The 26,808-nt window shown below is 40.0% G+C and overlaps 1 protein-coding gene and 1 pseudogene across 1 annotated transcript in view; one reads left to right on the top strand and one right to left on the bottom strand.

Moving 5' to 3' along the window:
• Positions 1-26,808, bottom strand: part of Pak2 (p21 (RAC1) activated kinase 2) — a 64,413-nt gene that overhangs the window by 7,669 nt on the left and 29,936 nt on the right. Inside the window, exons 3-13 of the mRNA XM_005344830.3 lie at positions 20,819-20,919; positions 19,045-19,192; positions 18,041-18,072; positions 17,002-17,109; positions 14,828-14,960; positions 13,082-13,145; positions 10,822-10,870; positions 9,948-10,060; positions 7,215-7,332; positions 3,394-3,493; positions 932-1,128 (exon numbers count right to left, since the gene is read on the bottom strand). Coding sequence (XP_005344887.1) covers positions 932-1,128; positions 3,394-3,493; positions 7,215-7,332; positions 9,948-10,060; positions 10,822-10,870; positions 13,082-13,145; positions 14,828-14,960; positions 17,002-17,109; positions 18,041-18,072; positions 19,045-19,192; positions 20,819-20,919 — 1,163 coding nt within the window. The remainder of the gene's footprint in view (positions 1-931; positions 1,129-3,393; positions 3,494-7,214; positions 7,333-9,947; positions 10,061-10,821; positions 10,871-13,081; positions 13,146-14,827; positions 14,961-17,001; positions 17,110-18,040; positions 18,073-19,044; positions 19,193-20,818; positions 20,920-26,808) is intronic.
• LOC113458266 lies at positions 11,060-11,181 on the top strand (annotated as a pseudogene).

The raw sequence follows: 26,808 nt of genomic DNA on the forward strand, positions 1-26,808 counted from the left end.
GGGCACCAGACCCCATTACAGATGGTTGTGAGCCACCATGTGGTTGCTGGGAATTGAACTCAGGACCTCTGGAAGAGCAGGCAATGCTCTTAACAGCTGCGCCATCTCTCCAGCCCTGGAATACAGATTTTAACTTTACCATTTAGGCATCTTACCTCAGAGATCTAACTTTTCTCATCTTTGGGACATAGCAGCCAAGGTTCATTGGTGATAACCTTGCTATATCCAGGATACCTAATGTGTAGGAAAAGGCACCTAATGGGCTTGGGATATGGCTCAACTAATAGTGCACTTAGCATGCATGATGCCATGGGTCCGGTTCTCCACAACCACATAAAACTGGGTGGTTGGTACACTTCTGCATGTCCAGTGTTTTCCAGAGGCAGGAAAATCAGAAATTCACAGTCATCCTCAGCTACAAAGCACTGTCTACACACAACAACAAAGAAAAAACCAACTATCTGAGGTTTTTCAGCTCTGCAGAAAAGCGATTACATTCACATAGACAAAACTATTTGACTCACTACAAAAATCTACAAACTTTTGAACTCTACACTTTAATTCAGAGGCAATATAATTTTTAGATACAGGAAAAGAGATTATATCTCACCAACCATATTCTAAATTCTTTTCCAATGGTTGACACAAACAAGTACATAGTATGTTTTGAAGAAAAGTACTTCTTTCTTGGCCTAAGTGATGACACCAGGTAAAGACACTTGCTGCCTAGTCTGACAGCCTAAGAGTTAAGGGTAGAAGCCATCCCCACAAGTTGTCCTCTGACCTTCAACATGCTATGGCACATATGTGCCCCTTCCACTCAAACAAACAAACAAACAAACAAACAAACAAACAAACAAACGTAGAGCCCTTTTAAAGAAGGGAAGCACAGTGTTTTCTTATTGTAAAGCTAGAGTTTCATTAGTCTTACCCGCAGAGGATTTTCATTGAGGTATGGCGGCTCTCCTTCAACCATCTCGATAGCCATGATGCCCAGAGACCATATATCAACTTTGGGGCCATAGGCTTTTCGTGTAACCACCTCTGGTGCCATCCAGTACGGCGTTCCAACCATAGTACTGCGTTTGCTCTGCTCAGGGGTGATCTGGGCACAGAAGCCAAAGTCAGCTACAGAAGAAAGCAGAGTACCAGGGTTAATGGTATCAAGGGATGCTTCATCAGTTCACGTCAGCAAACATGGCTACATCCCATCACCCACCCCCTTCTCTGGAAAGAATGTGGAAATGAAGAAGAGTGAGTTCAAAATTTGAGGACGTTATTTACTAGTAATTTTCACATTTACTTTTGACAACAAAGTACACATTATCAGGTATTTTCTTCTTAATAACTAATTCTATTCTAAAGAATTGAAATTGAAAGTGGTAAAAAAAATTATCCAAAGAAAGAAAAGAAAATAGAAAAAGAAAGAAAAAAAATTATCCAAGGTGAACAATAAAATTAAATGCAGCGAGCCAGAAATTGGTGGTGCACGCCTTTAAACCCAGCACTCAGGAGGCAGAGGCAGGTAGATCTCACTGAGTTTCAGGACAGTCAGGGCTACAGAGAGAAACCCTGTCTCAAAAAACCAAACCAAATAAACAAACCCAAAAACCTAAACACAATGATTAAATCTAGCAATGTTCAGGACATGGAAACTGAATTAATTTCTTTTTTCCTTCCCTCCCTTCTTTCTTTTTATTTTGTTTTATTTTTTTGAGACAGGGTTTCTCTGGGAAACTGCTCTGGCTGTCCTGGAATTCACTCTATAGACCAACTTGGCCGCTAATTCAAGTGATCTTCCTGTCTCCGCCTACTGAGTGCTGGGATTAGAGGTGTGTGCAACACCACTGCCCGGTACAGGTTGCCGTTTTTTAATAGTTTCTTTGAACATTTTTTTGAGTATGCGGGGTGCATGTGTCACAGAACACGTGGGAGTTCAGAGGACAATTTTTTAAAAAAAGATTTATTTATTTATTATGTATACAATGTTCTGTCTGCATGTGTGCCTACATGCCAGAAGAGGGCACCAGATCTCATTACAGGTGGTTGTGAGCCACCACGTGGTTGCTGGGAATTGAACTCAGGACCTCTGGAAGGAAAGTCAGTGCTCTTAACCTCTGAGCCATCTCTCCAGCCCCAGAGGACAATTTTCATGAGTTTGTTTTCTCTTAACATGTGGGTTCTAGGAACCAAACTCAGGTTGCCAGGCTTGACAGCAAACACCTTTACTGACTGAACCACCTGGCCAGCAAGAATTTTAAAGAACAGCTAAAGCTGGAATTATTATGCATCCAACTCAGCAGAAGGCCTAGAAAAAGACCATACTTAACTGTAACTGCACAGGAAAGGTGCTCCAACTGTGTCATTTATATTCAAGGAACAAGATACTTACTGATATTACACTAGCTGGGATGAGAATTTATAATTATTTTCTTTTCTTCTGTTGTTAAAACTATTCTTTTAATAAGGTTAAACCTTATTTTTTAGGTTTTATTCAGACAGGGTTTCATATAGCCTAGGCTGGCTTTGAACACAAAACGTAGTCAGGAATGACCTTGAAAGCTAGTCACAGTGGCACACGCCTTTTAATCCCAGGAAGCAGAGGCAGGTACAACTCTGTGAGTTTGAGGCTAGTCTGGCTTACATAGTGAGTGCCAGAACAGACAGAACTACATAGTGAGTCCCTGTCTCAAAACAAAAACAAAAATAACAAGAAAACAAAACTTCCCCTAAAATGACCCTGAATTTGTGAGCCTCCTATAACTCAGCCTTCCGATTGCTGAGATTGCAGTATGTGCTACCATGTCTACTGGCATCCATTGACTGTGAACTTGTGACCCTTAGACTTTAATTTTACTTCGTATAAAAAATATGAGCGAGGTTGGGCACTGGTGGCGCACACCTTTAATCCCAGCACTTGGGAGGCAGAGACAGGCAGATCTCTGAGTTCAAGAAGGAATACGCCACCACAGTTCAGCCTAGGAGACCTATTTCTTGTCACCCTGAGGTCAAGGTCACACAAGGTCTTTTTCTGGTCAGACAGTCTCCAAACATTCCCTGAGGGTGAAGGGGCAGGCTGAGAAAACACTCCAAAAAATTATACCCAATCACATTTCCTACAGAGAAGAATCCTATCAGGGTAGCCCAGACAACAATCCTCTGGATATCACTTTGTTTTATTTTAATTTTCAAAAATAATTTCCAACATTAGTATTTTTCTTATTGTTCATATGAAACAAAACAAAGGGACACAAAGTGATTTGCTCAAAATACTCATCAAGCAGTAGGTCTGCTATGAACACAAGTTGCTGGGTTCACAAGGCACATTTAACAAGCCACCACCCTTCACAGCCAATCACAGATACATTGAAATGTCACTTCATTGCTACTCACTAAGTTTAACTGAGCCTTCCATTCCCAAAAGCACATTGTCACTTTTGATGTCTCTGTGGATCACTTGATTAGCATGTAAAAACTCCAAGGCCTGTAAACACTGAACAGAGAAAACACCTATCAATGAAACGACCCAACAAGTCCAAGAGGGGTCACGCACAGTGCGAGGGTCGGCACACTGCTCTGCCTGGTAGAAGCCCTCCAAGATTTAACATTGGGAGAGAAAAGATGTCCTTTCACCTGCAAAGAAAGAAAAACAAACAAAAACTACAGCTTTGGCTGTGCATGATGTATCTAACATGCCTGTATCTCAGCAATGGGAGGCTGAGGGAGGAGAAGGGAGAGCTCCAGGACAGCCCAAATTGGGCTGTACAAAGCAACACTGTTTTAAAAAAAAAAACAACAAGAAAAGCAGCTAGGCATTGGTGGTGCAGGCCTTTAATCCCAGCACTTAGGAAGCAGATAGGTGGATCTCTGAATTGAGTTCATCCTGGTCTACAGAAAATTCTAGGACAGCTACGTCTACACAGAGAAACTCTGTCTCTGACGAATGAATGAATGAACGAATGAATAAATAGCCTCAAAAAAGAAAAATTGTCTCCCATTGTCTGCCCTTGAACTCTACTGTGTAGCAGAGAATGTTCAGAGCTCCTGATCCCCCTGCCTCTACTTCCACAGTGCTGGGATTACAGAGATGGGTTATTATTCCAGGCGTATTAAATAATGTCTCATCTATTTTCCTGAGGGGTAGGTGGACAGGATAGGGTTTTTGTTCTGTATCCCATGCTGGCTCTGAGCTCCTAGTAACCCTGTTGCCTCAGCTTCACAAAGTACCAGGACTACAGGTACAAGCCACCATACCTGGAGACTTTCTCCCCACTGATTTTTTAATAACACTTTACTTTTTTGTGTGTGTGGAAAGGGTAGTTGTGCACCAGGTTTAGTGCTTTTGGAGGTCAGAAGAGGGAATGGGATCCCCTGAAGCTGGAGTTACAGGCAGTAGAAACTAAACTCCGTCCTCTGGAAGCTCAGGAAGCATTTCTAACTACTGTGCCATCTTCCCGCTGGTTTTCAACACTTAGTCTTCAGCAGCTTTGCTTATAAAATGATGACTGGGCCTCTTTAACTTCTAGGCCTTTTCAAGCTTAAACGCGTAAAGTTACACTGCACTTGGTAAGCACACAAAGGCTTTTGAGAAATGATCTTAACCTTAAGTGGATTGTGACCAGGCAGAGGCATGGAGGTCCCAGCATTTAGTCCCAGTCCTTAGGAGGCAGAGGAAGGAGGATTTTTATAAGGGTAGGCAGAGCTACACAGTAAGACCTTCTCTCTCCTTTTCCTCCCTCCACATACACAGAGTAAATCTGTGATTATTCCCATTAGAACCATAGCTACCTCAAAGTCATAGATAGACTAAGCAGTGAAGATTTGGGTAGTTTGGCCCTGTTCAGGGTTTCACTGAGGTCTAAGCTAATGTCTTCATGCTTTCATGGTGGAGTTTATATTAAACTATATCCACGATCTGAGAAAAGGAGAGGGCAGTGGTAGGGTTCAGTGGCATAGCACAAGTATGCACAAGGCTCTGGGATTCAATGCCAGCACCTCAAAAACAAAATAAAGAATCCTTAGTATAAAAAAGTAACTTTCTGGGGCTTAAGAGATGGCTCAGTGGTTGGGAGCACTGACTGCTCTTCCAAAGAACCTGGGCTCAACTCCCAGAATCCACATAGCAGCTCACAATTGTCTGTAACTCCAAGATCCTACACCCTCATACAGACAACCATGCAGGGAAAAACCAATGGACATAAAAGTAAAAATAAATAAACAAACTTTCCTAATGCACTGAGTATAAAAGACAAAGTTTCTCCTTTCCTTAAACAGAAAATGAGATTTTCGGGGGATACAGAAATGACTCAGCCACTAAGAGGACTGGTGGCTTTTCCAGAGAGCTGGGTTCACAGCAGGGCAACTGTAACTCCAGCCCCAGAGGAGCCAAAGCCCTCTCCTGGCCTCCTCAGGTACTGCATGCAAACCAACACATAATATGCAGGCAAAACACCCATACATACAAAATAAATAATACCTCAAACAAAATAAAACCTGGTCCAGTGTTTTTAAATATAAAAGAAGACTGTAAATTGTAAATATGAGAAAAATCAGTTGTATTTTTTATTATTTACATCAAACTGTAACAAAGTTTATGTACACACACCCCTCTTTTTTTTTTTTTTTTTTTTGGTTTTTCAAGACAGGTTTCTCTGTAGCTTTGAAGCCTGTCCTGGAACTAGCTCTTGTAGACCAGGGTGGCCTCGAACTCACAGAGATCCACCCGCCTGCCTCTGCCTCCCGAGTGCTAGGATTAAAGGTGTGTGCCTCCCTTCCAGTTTTATGCACCATTTATAGCAACTAAAAATCTTATTCCAAAGGAGACTGTAAATTGTAAATCTGAGAAATGTCAATTGCATTTTTATTATTCCCATCAGAGTAGAACAAACTTTATCTACCAATTATAACAACTAAAAATCTCAACTACTCTTTTTTTTGCTTTTTGAGACAGTGTCTCTCTGTATTCTTGGCTGCCCTGGAACTTGCTCTGTAGGCCATGTTGGCTTTGAACTCAGATCCTCTTCTCTGCTGGGATTAAAGGTGCATCACCATGCCTGATTATCAACTGCTCATTTGGGGAGAGGGGAGAGATAGATCTATCTCAGTACACCTTAATCAGTTTCTTGGGAAGGAAAAAGGGTTGGAAAATATTTATACAAATTATCCTGGCACATAAGATCAAAGTGACTGGACAACAGAACTTCTAAAACTGTGAGATCAACTGAGAAGTTCTAGAAAAACCAACGAAACACAAATTTTTAAATTTTAGCCAGCTTTTCAGTGACCAGCATACCCTTTAAGGGATTATGCTATTTGGAACTATTACAGAGCTCAGCTGGTAGAGTACATGAAGTTGAACTCCAGCACTGCGTGACGCCTGGGCACAGTGGTGCTCACGGTAATTCCAGCATTCAGAGGATCTCATCCAGGTCATCCCCCTGCACATTGTTTGAGGCCAGCAGGATTCACATGAGGCCCTGTCTTAACATTGCAGCTAGTTGATATTTTCTCAGAATCGTGTTTTAATTACCTTTGGTACAAGCTGAAAAAGACCTCCTATATGCAATCTTTCCAGTTCACATTTGCATCAAACCATAGGGAGCCAACAGAAGAGTCCTTTGAACTCAGCACAAACTCCCACAAGCTGTCCTGACTTCCATGTATGTGTCATGGTATGCACATGCCCACACATATGATACACATACAGTAAAAATGTAATAAAACTTAAAAATATGTACGTAAATAACTAGTTTCTTCACTTTCAGTGGTCTTACTAAAGCCAGGGGCACTGCACAGATTTGTAAGCATAAACATCTTGATCTTGTTTGTAACATTGGTTCTAGATTCTACTACTGATTCACACATTTTTCAATTGTCTCCCATTCTCCTCTGGATCGTAATCACACTGCTGAAGTCTGCCTGTGACTTCTATACTTCACAGGACCATGTCTTGTTCCCAAATTATCTTCCACAGGAAGGAAAGGGCTAAAGTCCTTTTTGTTTCACTCTGCATCCTGGTTGGTCTCAATTTATGGAGTTCTCCCTATGCACCCCCACACCCAGCAGGATTGAAGCTCTTATCTTGGATGAAATAAAAGAAACAAACAAATAAACAAACCACAAAAGGTATACAGAGAAAAAGTCTCTACACAAAAAAATTTTCTTTCTTCACCCTGGCTAAGTGCATACCCTAACATCAAAGGCTGTAAACCCACCTCTCTGCACACAGCTGCAATCTGCGCTTCGTCCATGCAGGTTTCTGTTACAACATCAGTGAGTGAGCCACCAGCAAGGTACTCCATCACCACAAACAACTCATCTCCTACCAGGTAACTGGAAACAAAAGAAAATACACGTGTTTTTATTTTTTTCTAAGAACATGGCTCTCTGTGTTGTGGAATTAAAATGCCAAACACAATGTAATAAAACCAAAGAACCAACAGTTTGAGAACTAGGAAGAGCACTAGACAGGTACAACAACACAAATTAAGATGTTCTCAGATGAGTGTGGTGTGCAGACCTTTAACCCCAGCACAAGATCTCTGTGAGTTTGAGCCCAGCTTGGTCTACACAGTCAGTTTCTGAACAGCCAGAGCTATGTAGTGAGACCCTATCTGAAAAAAATCAAAAAAAAATGAAACAAAAAAAAAAAAATTAAGAAGTCCTCATTCAGGTGAGGTAGTAGACATCTACAATCCCAACACTCAGGAAGCAGTTACCAAAATTGCCCTGAATGAGGCCAGAAGGGCTGGCTATATAGACTCTGTCTCAAACAAAACAAATGAAAGCCAGAAAAAAAAAGTTTTAAGATCATTTTAATGTTATAGCTTGCCTACATTGTTTGTTTGAGTGTATAAATCTGTTGTAGCAATTAGAATAGCCAAATATTGACTGGGCGGTGGTGGCGTACGTCTTTAATCCCAGCACTTGGGAGGCAGAGGCAAGCGGATCTCTGTGAGTTTGAGGCCACCCTGGTCTACACAGCTAGTTCCAGGACAGGTTCCAAAGCTACAGAGAAATCCTGTCTCAAAAAAACCAAGAAAAAAAAAACCCCAAAAAATTCAATATAAGAATTGCCAATCAATCAATCAATAGAGAGAGAAAATTATTTCATTGAGGCAAGCTAGGTAGCCACTAAGGTAGGGAGCTGCAAGTTCAAACACCCTCTCTCAAAAAACAAGCAAAAAGAAAATATAAGATTCTCCCCCTTGTATGTTTGTGTGGGGTGAGGGAAAATGTTCAGTAACTCATCCAAGGTCATACAGATAGTTACCGACAAGAACAAAATCCTAAGCCAAACAAATCAATGACCCCAAAGTTTAGGGTTTGTCTAAACTTTCATTCTATGTTGATGTGGAATAATCTTTTATTTAAAAATTTTTAAAATTAATTTATGTATATGGGTGTTTTGCCTCCGTGTGTGTCTGTGCACCGAAGAACAGCCTAGAGGCAAGAGAACGTGCTGGATCCCCTAGGATTAGAGTTAGAGACAATGTTAGCTGCCATGTGGGTGCTTGGAATTGAACCCAGGACCTCTGGAAGAGCAGCCAGTGCTCCTAAGCACTGAGTCATCTCTCCAGCTGGAGAATGAGAGGGGAAATCCTCATTCCAGAGGACCAGAGTTTGTTCCAACACCACACCAGTGGCTCATAGTGACTCTCTACTCCAGTCTTCGGTTCTGACACTCTTCTGGCCTCTCTAGGTACCATCGTGTGAAGTAGTGCACATAGACAAGCAGGCACACACATACACATAAATAAAAAGTTCTTAAAAGGAGATGGGATAATTGATATAATTATAATTTCAAAAAATAAAAAGAGATTCCAAAAAGCAAGCAAGGAAATGAACCTGAAAATTTTGTTTCTTTTAATACAGTCTTTACAAATAAGGATTAAAGTCTCATAATATATTATCTTTCCCCTATTCTAAGCAAATTTAAATACAGAAGAAAACCATCTTTAATCTATTATCTCTAATGCAACCTATACTATCATTCACTAGTTATCTAACAATGCTATAACCCCAGCTTCCGGGGACCAAAGCAGGCACATGGCAAGCCTGAGGCTTTCCTGGGTTATAGAAAACAAAAACTGTACTCACAGTTTAAAAACTGTGTGGCTAGTCATCTCTGAGATCACAGCACGAATCACAGCCAGCCACTCCTTAGTGTCTCTGCTCTGCTCACTTCAATGAACACAGCACTGCTGGCCATCCTTCATGGAAATGTCCTCTCGTTTGTCAAGGGAGGTCCTTTCAGAAAGGCCCTCGACTGCAGTGTGCAGTTTTCACCTTTCTTCCCCTCCTCCTTTCGGCTTTCTTTTCAGCAGGGGCATCTCAATCTAAAATGCTATGCCTGTACCAAATAATTAAACTACAAATTTCTGGGTTTTTGCTTTTTTCTTTTGTTTTTTGAAGACAGTTAAGTACTAATTGTTAAATTTGTTTTGTGTGTTTTGCTTACGTGTATGCATGCATGCAGAGACTGGAAGAGAGAGGTGAATGCCCTAGAACCAGAGTCACAGGTAGGTATAAGCCATTACGAGGGTGCTGGGAACCAACCCTTGGGCCTCTAAAAGACAGCAAGGGCTCTTAATGCTCAGTCATCTCTCCAACCACAAATGCCCATATTTTAATCCCAATGTATGTTTTTCATTTTTTATGTTTTAAGATTTATTTATGTAATTTATGTGTATGTTTGCCTCACTGAGCACTATGCACTTTGTGAGTGTTAACAGAGGCTCAAAGAGGAAGTGGAGTCACAGGAAGTTGTAAGTTGCCATGTGGGTGTTGGGTATGTGCTCATGAAGAGCACGAGCTATTTCTTCAGCCTCCCTTTCTCATTTCTGACTTTCACTCACTCTCATCTTCCAATGCTGGAGTTACAGTCATGAATAGTGATAGATCAACCCCGAGTTGATCTCAACTTCCAAGAAAATATTCGTATTTACCTGTCCAAGAAGTTGACTATGTTGGGATTCTTTAATTCTTTCATCACCAGAATTTCATTAATGATCAATTCCTTCTTTGGTTGTTTCTGTAAATTAATCTGCTTAATAGCAACCTATAATAGAAACATATTTGAAACATCAAAACAGCATTCCTAATTCTCTGACAGAGTTACAAGCACCAATTAGCTAGTTATATATGTATACCTTACACAGTGAGATTGTGACTTACTCATACATGATGTTTTTACATGCATACTGCCTAGCTACAATGTTTTGTGATACAGATTCTAAATTATATTTGAATTTGTATTTAAAACATTTTAAAATGAAATTGTTTGTTTTCTGTGTGTGGGCTCTGTGTTGGTGAGTGACTTTACCTGCTCAACTACCTCACTGACCCTAGATTAATGTCAGTCTATACAAGAAATTACTTTTTTAAAAAAATTCTAAACTCACAATTATTTAAAAGTATTTCCTTATTCATGATCCTGTACAAATTCATCTTTTTTCCCCTAACATAACAACTGTTGCTAATTATTATAAGAATTAGATCAAGTCTTCTAACACATTACATTCTAGGGCTGAGGAGACAGCTCAGCTGCTAAAGTACCTCCAAGTACAAAGATCTCAGTTCCTTCCATCCCAAAACCTTTAGTGGTGGCATGTATCTATACATCCAGAGCTGGGGAAGTCCACATAGACAGATCCCCTGGTTCCCTGGTCAGCCAGCCTCACTTATTTGGTGAGGATAGCCTCTGGTTACTACACATTTATGTACAGATAAGCATATACACTCCACGACCCACAACATGGTTCTATTCATTATTCCTTCTCCCTACACAAATAGTTAACATGAAGACTAAACAGTAGCTACCTCTTGCCCCAGTGCTACATCAGTTGCAGTAAAAACTGTACCTGAAGCCCTGTAGGAAAAAAAAAAAAAGAATAGAATTAAGTTCTTAAGTTACACCATTTACAGTATTCAAACACATCAGGCTTTGAACAACTGAAAAAAGATTCAACATCTTAGACTAATACTCCTAAAACGAAAAGAGGGGAGAAAACAGTGAGGTGATCCTTGTGGCCAAAACTCAAACACAAATTTTTCAGACCTATAAAAATAAAAGGAAACCCTTGGGGCCCTGGTGTGCAATGGTTGCAAACAGCAGCCTCCTTGGTAGTGTACGCAGCCTGTTACCTGTACGGGTTGCCCTAAGGGACCTTGGAGACAATTTTCTGGCACTTATTCAAGTCTGATCTCAATGCTGTCTCCAATGTAGGCTCCAGACAGGCATGCATGGTGCCTTTGGGAAGCCCCAGGGCACAGTGGCCAGGGTTCATATTGGCCAGGTCATCATGTCCATCCACACTAAGCTGCAGAATAAGGAACATGTGATTGAGGCTCTTCGTAGAGCCAAGTTCAAATTCCCTGGCCGCCAGAAGATCCACATCTCAAAGAAATGGGGCTTTACTAAGTTTAATGCAGATGAATTTGAAGACATGGTTGCTGAGAAGCGACTCATTCCTGATGGCTGTGGGGTCAAATATATTCCTAATCGTGGTCCCCTGGACAAGTGGTGAGCACTACACTCCTGAGGGCTTTCATGGTGCTCTCCTGTACCCTACCAAATCATGTTCAGTAATAAATCTCACATCCAGTCTGCTTAAAAAAATAAAAAAATAAAATAAAATAAAAGGAAAGAAGAAGAAAGGAGGGGGGAGGGGAGGAAGAGGAAGAAGAGAAGAGGAGAAGGAGGAGGAAGAAGAAGAGGAGGAAGAAGAGGAAGAAGTAGGAGAAGGAGAGGAAAAGCAGTAGTAGAAAACAGCACATCCTCAAAAATCTCCTTCTATACTTAAGTGGCAGAGCATGTTGGCACACACCTTTAATCTCAGCACTCTGCAATTTCAACACTCAATCTGTGACTGTCATTCCTAAGTATTATTCTTGTTCATTCATCACTATTACTGTGTAACTTATCAATTATGTAAAAACACAAAGGTAGGAAGCCTGAGATGTAGCTCAGTAGTAAAGCCCTTGCCCAGTAGGCACAAGGCTTGAGTTACTCTCCAGCACTGAAAACAAATGGTGACTTTCTATTTTTTTGTTATTAAAATCAGTGTTAAATTAAGATTGGAAATAAGGGCTGGAGAGATGGTTCAGTGGTTAAGAGCACTGCCTGCCCCTCCAAGGTCCTGAGTTCAGTTCCCAGCAACCACATGGTGGCCACAACCATCTGTAATGAGATCTGGTGCCTTCTTCAGGCATACATGCAGACAGAATATCCAGAATACTGTATACATAATAAATAAATCTTAAAAAAAAGATTGGAAATAAAACAGTAAGTAAATAAATAATAAACTGTCTATATATTATTTATATATAAACTGTCTATATATACTATATATTATTATATATAATAATAAATTATATATGTGCAATTTTTTTACCTCACCATCTATGGAAAATGATATACAGGAAAAAGCAATGAAAGCCACACATGGCAACACACACCTTTAGTCCTAGCACTGGGGAAGCTAAGGACAGACGATTACTAAGACTTGGATTATACAGTGAGTGTGGGATCAGCCTGGGCCACACAGGGAACTTTGTTGAAGATGACGATGACGGAGGAAGTGAAGAAGAGATGAGGGTCAGAGAGAGAGAAAGAGGGAGAGGGAGGACAGACAATACAAAGTTACTACTAATCAGTGCTGGATTACTTTTATTTTTTTAATTTTAATTTAATTTAATTTTATTTTTTGGTTTTCCAAGACAGGATCTCTCTGTGTAGCAGCACTAGCTCTGCAGACCAGGCTGACCTCGAACTCACAGAGAATCCGCCTGCCTCTGCCTCCTGAGTGCTGGGATTAAAGGCGTGCGCCACCACTGCTCAGTCTATTTATTTTCTGAGACAGGGTCAGGCTATGGGCTGGGCTCCAGTCTATAACAATCTTGCCACAGCATCTCAAGTGATGGTGTTGCAAGTATGCATCATTATATCCCAATTAGAAGTACAGTTTCTATTTACAAAATCTCCCAAGGTACCACCCAAAATAGTGAAGTGTTCAGTGTCAGAGGGTAGACTCTGTATCTCCATGAGTACTGAGTATCGTATCAATAGAATCAAACTTACCCTTGTCCAATTTTTTCATATCTTGTGTATTTTTTCTTAGGATCACCTATGCTCACAATAGTTCCTATTTAAAACAAAAATTAGAAGTCAGTCAAGCAAACTAAATATAAATAAAATTAGATTATTATTCCTTTTAATAACCTGCATTGATTATAAAAGTACTTTTCCATACACGAAGTTTCAAAAATAATTTGCTTTAAACAATCAACACTAAAGAAAAATAAGCAGGGGCTAGAGAATTGTCTCAACAGTTAAACTCACAGGACCTGGGTTCAATTCCCAACACCTACATGGTGGCTTACATCCACCCATAACTCTAGTTCCAGGGGACGCAACATCCACTTCTGACCTATGCTGGCACCAGGCATGCATGAAGTGCATATACATACATATAGACAAAACACTTAATACACATAAAATTTTTTTTTTTTTTTTTTTTTTTTTTTCGAGACAGGGTTTCTCTGTAGCTTTGGAGCCTGTCCTGGAACTAGCTCTTATAGACCAGGCTGGCCTCGAACTCACAGAGATCCGCCTGCCTCTGCCTCCCGAGTGCTGGGATTAAAGGCGTGCGCCACCATCGCCCGGCTACACATAAAATTTTAAAGTTGAAAAGAAATTAAGAAAAATAAGCAATAAAAGGTGGTGGCACACTTTTCCATCGGGTTGGACTTTTTTTTTTTGTGTTTTGAGACAAAGTTTCTCTGTCTGTTCTGGAACTCACTCTGTAGACCAGGCAGGTTGATACTCCTGCCTCTGCTTCCTAAGTGCTGGGATAAAAGGCATGCACCACCATTGCCCAGCCATCTTCTACCTTTTAATATACTTAGAAAAACTAAATGTTTTGGAAAAAAAAAAACTTCAATATATTAAGAAATAAATACTAAATTCAAGAAATTAGAAAAAATAATTGAAACTCATATTTACTATTAAAACTGGAGAAAATATCTCAGCCTCAGCACTGTCAGCTGCTCAAGGCAATACATGAATACATGAAGCAAAGTTATAATCTACCTAAGTACTCTACCTCCAAGCTATAAAACACAAAGCCAAGACCCACAGTAAGATACCGAAAAAAGATCTGCAGCAAAAGAGGGGCAAGACAACTAGAGGTCATGACTAAATGCTGGCAACCATTGTTCTGGTTTATTGTTTCAAAGTAGCAGCTTTCCTAAGAAGGATTATTATGTATTTCTATAGAATGCCACGGTAAAAGCAGGTTCATACTTAAAAGGAATAAAAACAATAACTAGAGCACATCCATGATTTAAACACTATCTACCTGGAGTCTTTCCTTGAGTAACCCCTTCCCCCAGGTCAGTGCTATTGGAAGCTGCTATAGATGTGTGAACAGATATTATTGTTACCTTGCTGACACATATTACAGAAGGTCGTGTTCTTTAGGAACAATTTTATGTTTCTTTTTTGTTTAGTGTGTAGGTATATGCATGGGTGCACGCTTATGTCTCCACAAAAGGAGGTCAGAAAACTTGGGGAGTCAGCTCTTTCCTTTCTCCATGTGGATCCTAGATGTTGGACTGAGTCATCAGGCTTGACGGCAAGTGCCCTTTTATAGGTTTGTATTGAAAAGCTATATGCAACCCTCTGACAGAGTCAAGCTATGTCCTTTGGATGTGGCTGGCAGGGACCAAGGGTTTTGCATACACTAAGCAAGTGCTTCCCCCAGGCAACAACTATCCCCAGATCTGAGATAAATGTTTTTAAGAAAATAAAGTATAGTCTGCATACTTAATTTCTCCATAATCTCTTCATCTGTCATCTTGGCTTTCTTCTTCTGTTTGTCTGAAGACTTGGCACCACCATCAACATTAGAATCACCAACTGGAGCAGGAATAGGGTCAATGACAGACCGTGTGTAAATCTGCAAAGAAATAGTTCATTGCTGAGACTTGAGGGAAAACATTATCACATGGTCTTGGTAGCAGAAAATGAATAAATGTATCCTTTGGACTTTTTTTTTTTTTTGCTTAGCAAAACTAAGTTATTTTTCCCATTGTTTGGAAGAATGGGACAGTATATTCACACAAGAAACACATGGGGGCTGGAGAGATGGCTCAGAGGTTAAGAGCATTGCCTGCTCTTCCAATTCCCAGCAACCACATGGTGGCTCACAACCATCTGTAAAGGGGTCTGGTGCCCTCTTCTGGCCTGCAGGCATACAGACAGACAGAATATTTTATATATAATAATTTTTTTTTTTTTTTCGAGACAGGGTTTCTCCGTAGCTTTTGGTTCCTGTCCTGGCACTAACTCTTTCTAGACCAGGCTGGCCTCAAACTCACAGAGATCCGACTGTATCTGCCTCCCAAGTGCTGGGATTAAAGGCGTGTGCCACCACCGCCTGGCCATATATATATATATATATATATATATATATATAAAAAGAAACACATAACTGCCAAGCATAGTGTACATGTCTGTAAGCTTAACACTCAGGAGGCAGATACAGCAAGGATAGCTTGGGCTACACAAAGACCCTGTTATAAATACTCCCACCTCCCTAAATCATGTAACCAGGAAATAATGCATAATATCTTTTTTGACAGAGCATGTATGTATTTTGAAAGTATCTAGCAAAATAGGTCTATGAAATTCCATATCTAACAAACTGAGAACAATGTAATGAAAGAAGCACACGTTACTCCTCCAAAGGACCCAGATTCAATTCCCAGCACCCATATGGCTGCTCATAACCACCTGTAACACAGTTTCAGAGGATCTGATGCCGTTTTCTGACTTCCATAGGCATCAGGTACAATGTGGTACACAGATACACACCCAGGCAAAATAGTCACACACATAAAATAAAAATAATAAATAAATAAATAACACCCCTGCAGCCAGGGATGGTACACACACCTCTATCTGGGTGCCTGAGAAACAGGCAGGAGGATCAAGAGTTCTGGGCCAGCCTCAGCTACATACTGCCTAGACCACATGAGAACCTGGCTCAAAACAAAAACAAAACAAACCCAGCACAGCTTAGGAACAGAAAAGAATAAGAGTCTTGATGTTGAAATAACTCTAACCACCTCCCCCCGTAAGTTTTACAAACTCGACATTGATTGTTCCCTTTCCAACAGCCAGTCCTAAATCATAAAGAAGTAACAGTGCTCTACCACCGCGTCAGTCTCAGCTCTGCCTGCAGAGCAGAGTCCTAGGGCAGCAAAGCACATCCTGCATTCTACCTCATCACAGCGGGAAGGGCAGGACTGGCGCAGCTTCTCACTGGTTGTCTCTACTTAGGGCCCCTATGCTTAAAATTCTTAGTAAGTAATTTCACTCTTAAATGCTTCTTGAATAAACACACAGTCTTTGAGAGCAAGGTAAAATACATAATCCAGGGAATAGTAATGATTTAGTTTTAGATATAATAGTTATCTATCTTGAGAAAGCTAAAGAAATAGATCCTCCTTAGAATAGAGGAATAGAGAAACACAGAAAGAAAAACCCAGTGAGTTATGTAGCTCTAGTTGGCCTGGAACTCAATAAACAATGACCTTAACTCACAGAGATCCACCTACCATGCTGGGATTAAAGATGGGCACCACCAAGCCTATTCAAGACATTACTTTTCAAAGTAGTTTTATTAATTTTAATTTGCTTATTGTGTGCATGTACACACACACCAGAATGTGCATGAGGCGGTCAGAGGGCAACTGGTAGGAACTGGTTCTATCCCTCTACCTGTGGGTCCTGGGGACTGCATGCAAGCTGCCAGGCTTGGTAGTAAGCAACTTTTACCTGCTGGTCATTTCATCAGCTCCAAAAAGTAGGTTCTGATAATTAACCAGTTTCTCCAGACTGCAGTAGTTCAAGCTTGAGGGCCTTTAAACAACTGCAAGTCAAATGCAGACCAGTGTTTTCAAACACACAGTGCAGGTCACCAGCCAATCACTCACTGATTTTGTATGATCTGGCCGAGGGGCAATGACAGGAGGAGCAGCATCTTCATCATCATCGTCTTCCTCTGTTACTACTGCTGATGTTTCTGATCCCTTGGTATTCAGCTGCATTCATCACATGAGCAAAAAAGGAGGGTAAACCAATAAAATTAAAAGGTTAAAATGTGACTCCCCTTTTAAAATATTTTAAAGAAAAATCTATAGCTCAATAAAAACAAAAGGATTTTTTAAAAAAGTTTATCTTTTCAACAGCTCATTTAAAACAATCAAACTTTACTGGTTCTGATACAATCAATTAAAAAGTAAATGAATATATGTGGTGAATATAATTTTTAGTGGGGAGGAGGCTCTGCTAACGACTGAACCAAGGCCTGTGTATGCTGTAACTGCTCTAGCACTGGACCACTGGAGTACTATATTTGCCCTTTACAGATGCACACACAGTGCTCTATAAGTAGGGAATCGACTTCATGGGAGCAAAGCAAAGGTCCTCTGCATGATGTAGACACAAACCTCACTTTGAGGTATTTGAAAGATCCTGGTTTACCAGTTAATAAAGCAAGAAAAGGTGCTGGTATGTTTTAACTACTTAGAATGTGCCATAGTTTATCATACTCCCAATGGTACTGATAGGAGAAGAGACTATGCCATTCAGTTCACCATATTCAAGTTCGATATTGAAACACTGGAGAAGTAGCTAAATTGCTCTGGAGGGCATTATAAAGTTTAGTGGCTTTAAAGTGCCCACCAAAATCCTATTTACTTCTTCTCTTCAACTAATCAAGTAGCTAACTTAAAACAAAAACAAAAAGTAGTTATTTATCTGATGGCTAACTTTATTTTACTTTTGGTTTTTTAAGACATGATCTTACTAGTTATCCAGTCCTTCAAATATGCAGTGAACTCACTACCTTGGTGAGTTATGAGGTCATAGACATGAGCTATGACATCTGTTTTTATATTTTAGCAAGCAAAATAAAGATTTGTTTTAGGTAACCTAAATTAGAACATGAACTATAATAAATGATTAACTTACTGCTGGTGTTCCAGAAGGGAAGCCATCTTTCTCTAAATGTGAAACAGAAAAGACATTACCAATTTGAGAGAGAAAACAACAAACAAACAAACAAACAAACAAATAAATAAATAAATAAATAAATGTATGTGCAAAAAGGCAGACAGGGTTTTTGCAATGTAGCTCTGGCTGGCCTGGTATCTGCTATAATCCCTGAATAATCTTTCAAGTTTTAGACTTCCTTTCTTTCGTGTGCGTATGTATTCTGCCTTCATGCATTCATGCATGTGCACATGTGTCTGGTGACCCCACTGGATCTCTTGAAACTGGAGTTAGGGATGATTGTGAGCCACCACATGGGTGCTGGGGACTGAACCAGGGTCTTCAAAGAACAACTAGCACTTCTTAACCTAATCCCTGAGCCATCTCTCCAGGAAGTTTCAATTTTTTAACAGAATTTTTTTTTCTTTTGAGACTGGGTCTTACTGTTGTGTATCCTTGGCTGGTACGGATCTCAAAATGTAGACCAGAGTGGCCTTGAATTCACAAAGACCTGCCTGTCTCTGCCTCCTGTGTAATGGGATTAAGGTGTTTTTCAGTACACCCAGAAGAGTAGAAAAGCATTTTTCTTTTTTTTTTTTTGGTTTTTCAAGATAGTGGAAAAGCATTTCATTTCAAAGCCAGACATTTATTTATAAAACTCACTTCAATTTATACCACTAACAATAACCATCTCTAGCATGAGCTTGTCTATTAATTCAGACCTATTGCCTTCTTCTGCTGAAAGTCATTTAAAAGCATCCAAGAAGAAAAGACTAAATGAACAGAGTCAAAACATCCACCAACTCCATTTCTGGCAAATGATGAGGTTACTACAACCTCCGGACACTCAGTCATGGCATGGACTTCACTCTCTAAAGGCAGATTTATGCAGGAGAGGAGGGACAACAGCAATCCTTCCAGTTTTTACTTTCCCAGAGGAATCTTTTCATCTGACAAGGCTCTGGCACTGTCTGGTGTCTTACCAGGAGGAGTGAAGCTCAGGTACTTCTGCTTCACAGTGTTGGAGTCGTAGAACTTCAAGACATCCAGCACAGCCTGAGGGTTCTTCTTCTGCTCCAGTTTGGTAATGTTGGAGGTCTGCAGCAGTCTCGCCCACTGTTCCGGCATGCCCTAACAGGAAGAAATTCACAATTCAGTTAGGATTTGAATTGCTCTAGTAAAGAACATTTTCATAGATCAATGATAACCAACCAACACACATAAATTTTCGGCTAAAATGGTGTTTTTTTTTTTTTTAAGTTTTTTTGATGTATGCATGAATGTTTTGTCCATATATACGTCTGTCTGTACAGTATGTGTCATGGATGGTTGTGAGTTGTGATGTGAGTGCTAGGAATTGAAACCAGGTCCTCTACAAGAACAAGTGCTAGTAGCTACTGAGCCATCTCTATATAGCCCCTTATTTAGTAGTTTTGAAACAAAGTTTTAACTATATAGCTCAGCCTGGTCTGGAACTCACAATACTACCCTCAGGTGCCTAAGCTTTGGGATTATAAAAGTATACGCTTTTCTATTTGCTTGTTTTTGAGGTAGGATTTCTCTGCGTAGCCCTGGCTATCCTGTAGACTCTATAGCTGGGATTAAGGCTTGAGCTACCATATCCGACCAAAAGTATAATCTTTTTTTTTTTTTTTTAAAGGACTATGTGGTCAAAGGACAGATTCTAGTGTGATCCTCAGGTGGCTTCCAACATTTGTTTGAAATAGGGTCTTCAACTGACCTAAAATGTTACAAGTACACTGGGAATGCAGGATCACTCCCAGCATAGCATCTGGATTTTATTTGAGTTTTAGGGACCTGAATTCAGATCTTTTCATGCTTACAAAGCAAGCATTTTGCCAACTGAGCCATTACCTAGACCTAAAATTCCATTTCTCTGTATCTGTTTTTTCATAACTATAATTTACAGGCTCAGCTCTCTAGAGAAAAAGGTCATCCAATTACTAATTTCTTTAAAGGTTATTTTATGAATATGAACATTTTGCCTGCATGTATGTAATTCGGAACCACATCTCCAGTCCCAATTACTAATATTTTTATGACAAGCAAAAAACAGTAAAAAATTGATAACTAACACTAGTCGTGATAGCGTGTAACCCCACTCTCTCAGGAGCATTCAGAGTTTCAGGTTTTACTGGGATCGTAGTGAGAATTTGCTTTAAAGAAATGACGACAAAGGAAAAGGAACTAATCACATGGGATAGAAAAGTTCAACACCAGTCATGTTAGCTCATAGCTGTCACCCCAGCACACAGACAGGAAGGCAGAAATAGGAGGGCCGAGTTCAAGACCAGCCTCAACAACAAAATGAGTTCATAGGAAGCCAGCCTGGGTTACATAATAATCATGTCTCAAAAAACCAGAAAGAAAAACTGATTTAAAATTTAATCCTAAAAATGCTTGAGTACGCCTTTTCTGTTTCTTGAGTATGTGCACATTTGCAGAGGTCAGAGGATCATCTCAGTCATCACTGTCTTCTACCTGGAGACAAAGTCTCCTGTTTTCACTACTTACATCATATACCACGCTAGCTGCCCTGGAGCCTTCAGAGACTCTCGTCTCCCATCACACTGTACGAGTATCACAATTACTTCTGTATTCTGTGTTGTATGCATTCTGGGGATTTAAACTTGGGTCCTCACACTTGTACAGTAAGCGCTTCTCTTCATCGAGTGCTCCCGAAACCCTTCAGCACTGTTTAACTGCCATACACAAACCTCCAGTAGGTAAACTTACAGTGAACTCTCCAGTAACAGCATCAAAGCCAACATGGATGGTGTGTTCAAAATCAGATGGAGGAGAAATCTCTGGCCGTTCTTTTTCTTTCTTTTTACTTCCTAGAGGGCATGGGGGTGGGGAGAGAAAAATAATCTCTTTAAACAAGGCTATTTATGGCATTTATTATTTTGTATTTTTTCTGAAACTGATTAGGAATGAAGTTATTGCAGAAGAATCCTATTCTGGGAACAGTGGCTGACAGGAAACTGGCACACAAACATTCATCCTGCTGGAGGGTGCCTCCAAAGACACATTTACAGAGGTCACTTGAGCAAGTTAAAGCCTTCTTTCCCTCCCTCCTCCTCCACCTTGCTTTTCTGAGACAGGGCCTCATTCTTCAGCTTACAATGGCCTCAAATTAATGGTAATTCTTTGGTATCAGCCTACGGATATTAAGGTTGAACACATGAGCCACCACACCTGGAGGACACTTTCCTTTTTCTTACAGTTGTAAATGTTACATCTTTAAATTACCCAACTTACCTATGGCTTCACTGCACATTTTCTTTTTTTTTTTTTTTTGCACTATCAATATAACATTCTTTGCAAATTCAAACAGCAATTTCTTCTCCTCCTCCATCTTCCTGCTCTAACCCGCAGCTTCTAAACCTGTGGTTCTATTTCTGGATGCTCTGCTCCCCTAAAGACATCTGTCTATCATTACACCAATCCTGTTTACCTTGATTACTGTCATCCTCATACAAACATGGAAAGAACAGTCTAAGTCTTTATTTTTCTTTTAACTTATTTTCAAATCTGCTGGGATTATTTCAGGTTCTCTATATTATAATATGAAATTAAGAATATTTTAAATTTCTACAAAAAGCCTTCTAGGACTGTGACAGGAATTGCATTTAATTCTATGAATCAATTTAGAGTTTATTGACACCTTGCCTTCTGACCCATGACCAACAGCAAATCTGTATTAATTAGGTCTTTCTTTCAGCCATGTCTGCTAGTACTGGAAAACAGAATACAGATCCTTCCACTACCTTCATCATACTTCTGCAGAGGAATACTTATTAATTTTTGATGCTACTAAAAATGGCAGTTTTGGGGTTAGGGAATGTAGCTCAGAGAAAGCTTGCTTGTCTAGCATGTTTGCAATCTTGGGTCAGTGCCACCAGAAAATACAAAATAAAACACATTCTTCAGGACTGATCTTATATTCCGAGACTTTCTTCTACTTATTTTAAATTTTTTTGAGGGCACCACAGGATAACATGATGTGGTAAAGTAAGGAAAAGCTTACATGCCTTTTCAAATTTGGACAATTTACTTATTCATTTATTTACTTATTTAACCTAATTAAATTGGCTAGTCCCTAGTCTATAACATGGTTCAATGAAGGTGGGTATTTATTTATTTATTTTTGGTTTTTGCTTCCTCCCACCCCCAGAGAGGTTGTTTTTTGTTTTTTTTTTTTTAACCTGTGTCCTGGCTGTCCTAGAACTCACTTTGCAAACCAGGCTGTCCTTGAACTCAGAGATGGCCTGCCTCTGCCTCCCAAATGCTGGGATTAAAGGCGTGTGCTACTGTATTTGGTCCTCACCCATTGCCTTTTTAAAACACTGTTGGATTACCACTGTAAAAATTTTGCCAAGATTGTCTATCTATGTTCAAGAAATGTGTAGCTCTCTCTCTTTTGTAATATTTTTGATTTGGGTATCCAGGTAACGTGAAGCTCATTAAATGTGTTGGGAAACATTACCTCTATTCAATTTTCTGGAAATTGTATAGAACTGGTAATTACTTCTCCCTTAAATATTTCAATGATGTACTAATGAAGCCAGGCAGGTCATAAGATTTTCTTTGTGGAAAGATGTAGACAGAAGCTTCTGTCCCACACAGTTCTGCAACCATTCAGTACCAAACGAACAGAGTTTTATATTAATTATAAACTATTTGGCCTATTGCTCAGGCTTATTACTAACTAGCGCTTACAACTATTTCACCCATAATACTTGTCTATGTTTAGCCATGTGTGTTGGTACTTTTTCTCGGTAAGGCATTCTCATCTTGCTTCCTCTGCATCTGGCTTGTGACAGCCTTTCTTCTTCTCTCAATTCTCTTAGTGTGGTTGCCCTGCTTACTCTTCCTGATTAAACCAATATTAGTGACAAATCTTTACAGTGTACAAGAGCACTGTACAAGTACATAGCAGAAAGAGTTTAGCTTTTCTAGGAAATACGGTCTTCTTTAATCTTTTCTTTCTTTTTTTAAAATAAGCTTTGAAAATCTTTATCTTTTAAGAAAAGAAATTTCAGTCAGGTAGTGTCAAGCACACACTTTTAATCATAGCACTTGGGAAGCAGATGCAGATGGATCTCTGTGAGTTCGAGGCCAGCCTGGTCTACAGAGCGAGTACCAGGACAGCCAGGCCCACACAGAGAAACCCTGTATTGGCAGATAAAATAATTCATTTTCCATAATTTGAATTTATCAGTACATACTTGTACAAAACATTACCTTGTGTCTTCTCAGTGGAGACTGAACCTGGACTCTGTATGTTTTACCCTTTTACCCCCAACCCCAGCAAACCTTTGATTCTACCCTAACATGTAAGTTCATACAAAAATGTTATATAAAGAAGTGGATTTCCTAAAGGTAGTTTCGGCTACTTATTGTTTTTGCAATCACTCGAACCAAGTTTTATTATTCTCTTCCATCTCTTGTATCACATCTACCTGTTTAAATTGTACAATCCAACGAATTTTAGTATATCTAGAATTCCATAAAATTATCACCATGTAACTAGCATATTTTTATCATCCCCTAAGAAACCTTGTATCCATTAGCACTTTTACCTTACTGTAACCCTCAGTATTATTTATTTTCATGTGTATGTGGATATGCCTGCTTGAGAATACGTCCACTGCTTGTGTGCAAGGTACCTCAAAGGCCAGAAGACATTAGATGACCTAGAAATGGAGTTACAGCAAGCTGTCAGCTGTACGCTGTGAGTACTGGGAACCAAACCTAGGTCCTCTGTAAGAACAGCAGTGCTCAGCAATCTTGACCACTGACTCATCTCTTTATCCTCCAGTTTTTTAAAAGAGTAATTATTTTTCTTAACATGTGTTAGTATTTTACACAAGTATATAAGTGATGTAGGAGGGTTGGTCATCTGTCTATGTGTTACTTTCATTGGTTAATAAAGAAACTGCCTTGGCCCTTTGATACGACAGAAAATTAAGTAGGCGGAGTAAACAGAACAGGATGCTGGGTAAAAGGCAGTGAGGCAGCTGCCATGGGGTCAGACACCATGGAGCCAGCCGCCAGGTCAGACATGCTGAATTCCCCCCTTCCCCTCCCCCCCGTAAGTCACCACTTTGTGGTGCTACACAGATTATTAGAAATGGGTTAGTCAAGATGTGAGAATCAGCCAATAAGAGGCCGAAACGAATGGGCCAGGCAGTGTTTAAATGAATACAGTTTCCGTGTAATTATTTCGGGTGTTAAGCTTGCCGTGCAGGAGCAGAGCGGGACAAAAAGCAGGCCTGCCTGCAGCTCCTTCGACATATAAGCATACCGCCTATGTGAAGTGCTCATGGAGGTCAGAAAATAGCATCAGATCCCTAGAATTGGAGCTTCAGAGGGTTGTCAACCATTCTGTGGGTACTAGGAATCAAACCCAGGTCTTTGCAGGAGCAGCACGTGCTCTAACAGTAAGTCACCTTCCGGCCATGGATCTTTTCCCCTATTATTTCTATTTCCCTAGTTCTATTTAATTTGTTCATTATTTGCAACATATGACTGTTTTTTTTTTTACATTTCCCATCTGGGTGTTTAAAAAAAAACTGTGGGAGAATTTTCCTGATTATTTTATCAATATTTCTCAATAATTTCTTCCTATCTATTAATTTTTAATACTAATTTTCCAAGAATTATTTCTCTTCATTCTTCAATCATTTCTTCTTTCTGAAAACCCTTATCTTGTTCACGAACTTGTCTTTGTTCCTCAAAGACCATGTTGTAGGTAGACACATGATGTAGGCTGGGTTTTCTGGTTGTTGGTTTTCTCTAAAGTGGAAGGCTTCTAACTTTCTGTTTAATAAAATTACCTAATTTTTGGAGTCAGAGTCTTGCTATCTGGCCCCAGCTACCTTGATTTCACTTAGTAATCCAGGCAGGCCTCAAAGGCATGTGCTCTCCAGTGCTCTAGATATTTTCTTCAGATGTCTGGTGACCCGCTGCTGTTCACTCTTACAGAAAAACATTACACAACTAACTGGAAGACCAGCTAGATCAAAGATGAGGATGAGGCTCAGGCTCAGGGTATATAAAGCACCTTCCTCCAGAACACTCTGCTTATCTAGAGAAAGCCCCCACATCTAGTCTGAGGGCCAGGACAGACACAAAGTACTGGGAACGTTCACAAGACAGAGGAAAGGAGCTCTGTGTTATGACTTCGACCAAATCTGTATTTTTTTATTCTGACGCCTAAACTTTTCTCCCCCTCTATACTGTCTTTAAATCCTGAGTCACTCAGATTTTTTTTTTTTTTCGAGACAGGGTCTCTCTGTAGCTTTGGAGCCTGTCCTGGAACTAGCTCTTGTAGACCAGGCTGGCTTTGAACTCACAAAGATCCGCCTGCCTGTCTCCCGAGTGCTGTGATTAAAAGCATGCACCACCACCGCCCAGCTGTCACTCAGATTCCTAAGAGAGAAAAATGGATCCCTTCTCTCACACACTCCATCTTGCAATCGCCGTCTCTGTCCACTCAGGCGTCTTCTTTCCACTGCAATCTTCCCAGTGCACATGAGAATCTTGGACACTACTGCCTTCTCCTTTCCTTTACCCTTATAGTGACTTAAAAACAAACAATACTTAAGCTGACATTTTAGTTGGGTCTTGGGGTTTGGCGCACACACACACACACACACACACACACACACACACACACTATAAAGATTTTAAAATAAAATATTGCAGTATCTTAAAACCCAAATCTGTTTAATTCCACTTGTTTTTCTCAAGTACTTGATGTATTTTAGTAATCTCAGGGGGAAGAGCAAAGTGTTTTTCAAACAGAATCTGAAGAATTAAAAATTGATCATTATGTCATATTTAACCAACAAGATTCCACTGCACTGCTGTTTGATAAATCTGTACATAGACAAGCTAGTGCATGCTGTTCTTTGCTCCCAGAGACACTACTAATCTAACACTCACAGGAAACAATACCATTTTTGGCCAGTAGTGACACATCTCTGCAAAATGTCCATGCTTTCTCTAGATTCTCCAGGTATACATATCTACCAACAAGAGATGTAGCAAGAAGGAAGGTCATGCCAACTGTGGAAAGGCAACTATTAAGCTTGCATAAAATTTTGTTGTCTTTACTACAACACACAATTACATCTATCATAAGCAACCTTCCATTTTCCACCAGATTGACTTGAGTAATCTCAGGTCAGGACCTCTAGTTCTTTTCCTGTCCCCAGGCTTCTAACTCATTATACTGCAAACAGGACAAAGGATTTGTCAGCCACCAACTAATAGTTTAATTTGTATACCATTTTTGTAAAGATGACAGAAACAAAGCTTGTGTATTAAGAAAATGTTTCTTTTTTTATTTATTTCTTAAAATTTTATTTTGTATACAGTGTTCTGCCTGCATGTATGCCTGCAGGCCAGAAGAGAGCAGCAGAACTCATTTCAGATAGTTAATGAGACATCATGTGGTTGCTAGGAATTAACTCAGGACCTCAGAAAGAGCAACCAGTGCTCTTAACCTCTGAGCCATCTCTCCAGTGATCTTTCTTCTCTTTAGAAAGTCCTTTGCAAGCCGGGCGGTGGTCACGCAAGCCTTTTTTTTGTTTTGTTTTGTTTTTTTGCTTTGTTTTTCGAGTCAGGGTTTCTCTGTAGCTTTGGTGCCTGTCCCGGAACTAGCTCTTGTAGACCAGGCTGGCCTCAAACTCACAGAGATCCGCCTGCCTCTGCCT

Source organism: Microtus ochrogaster, chromosome 2 (assembly GCF_000317375.1).
Source record: "Microtus ochrogaster isolate Prairie Vole_2 chromosome 2, MicOch1.0, whole genome shotgun sequence".
NCBI classification, from domain to species: Eukaryota; Metazoa; Chordata; class Mammalia; order Rodentia; family Cricetidae; genus Microtus; species Microtus ochrogaster.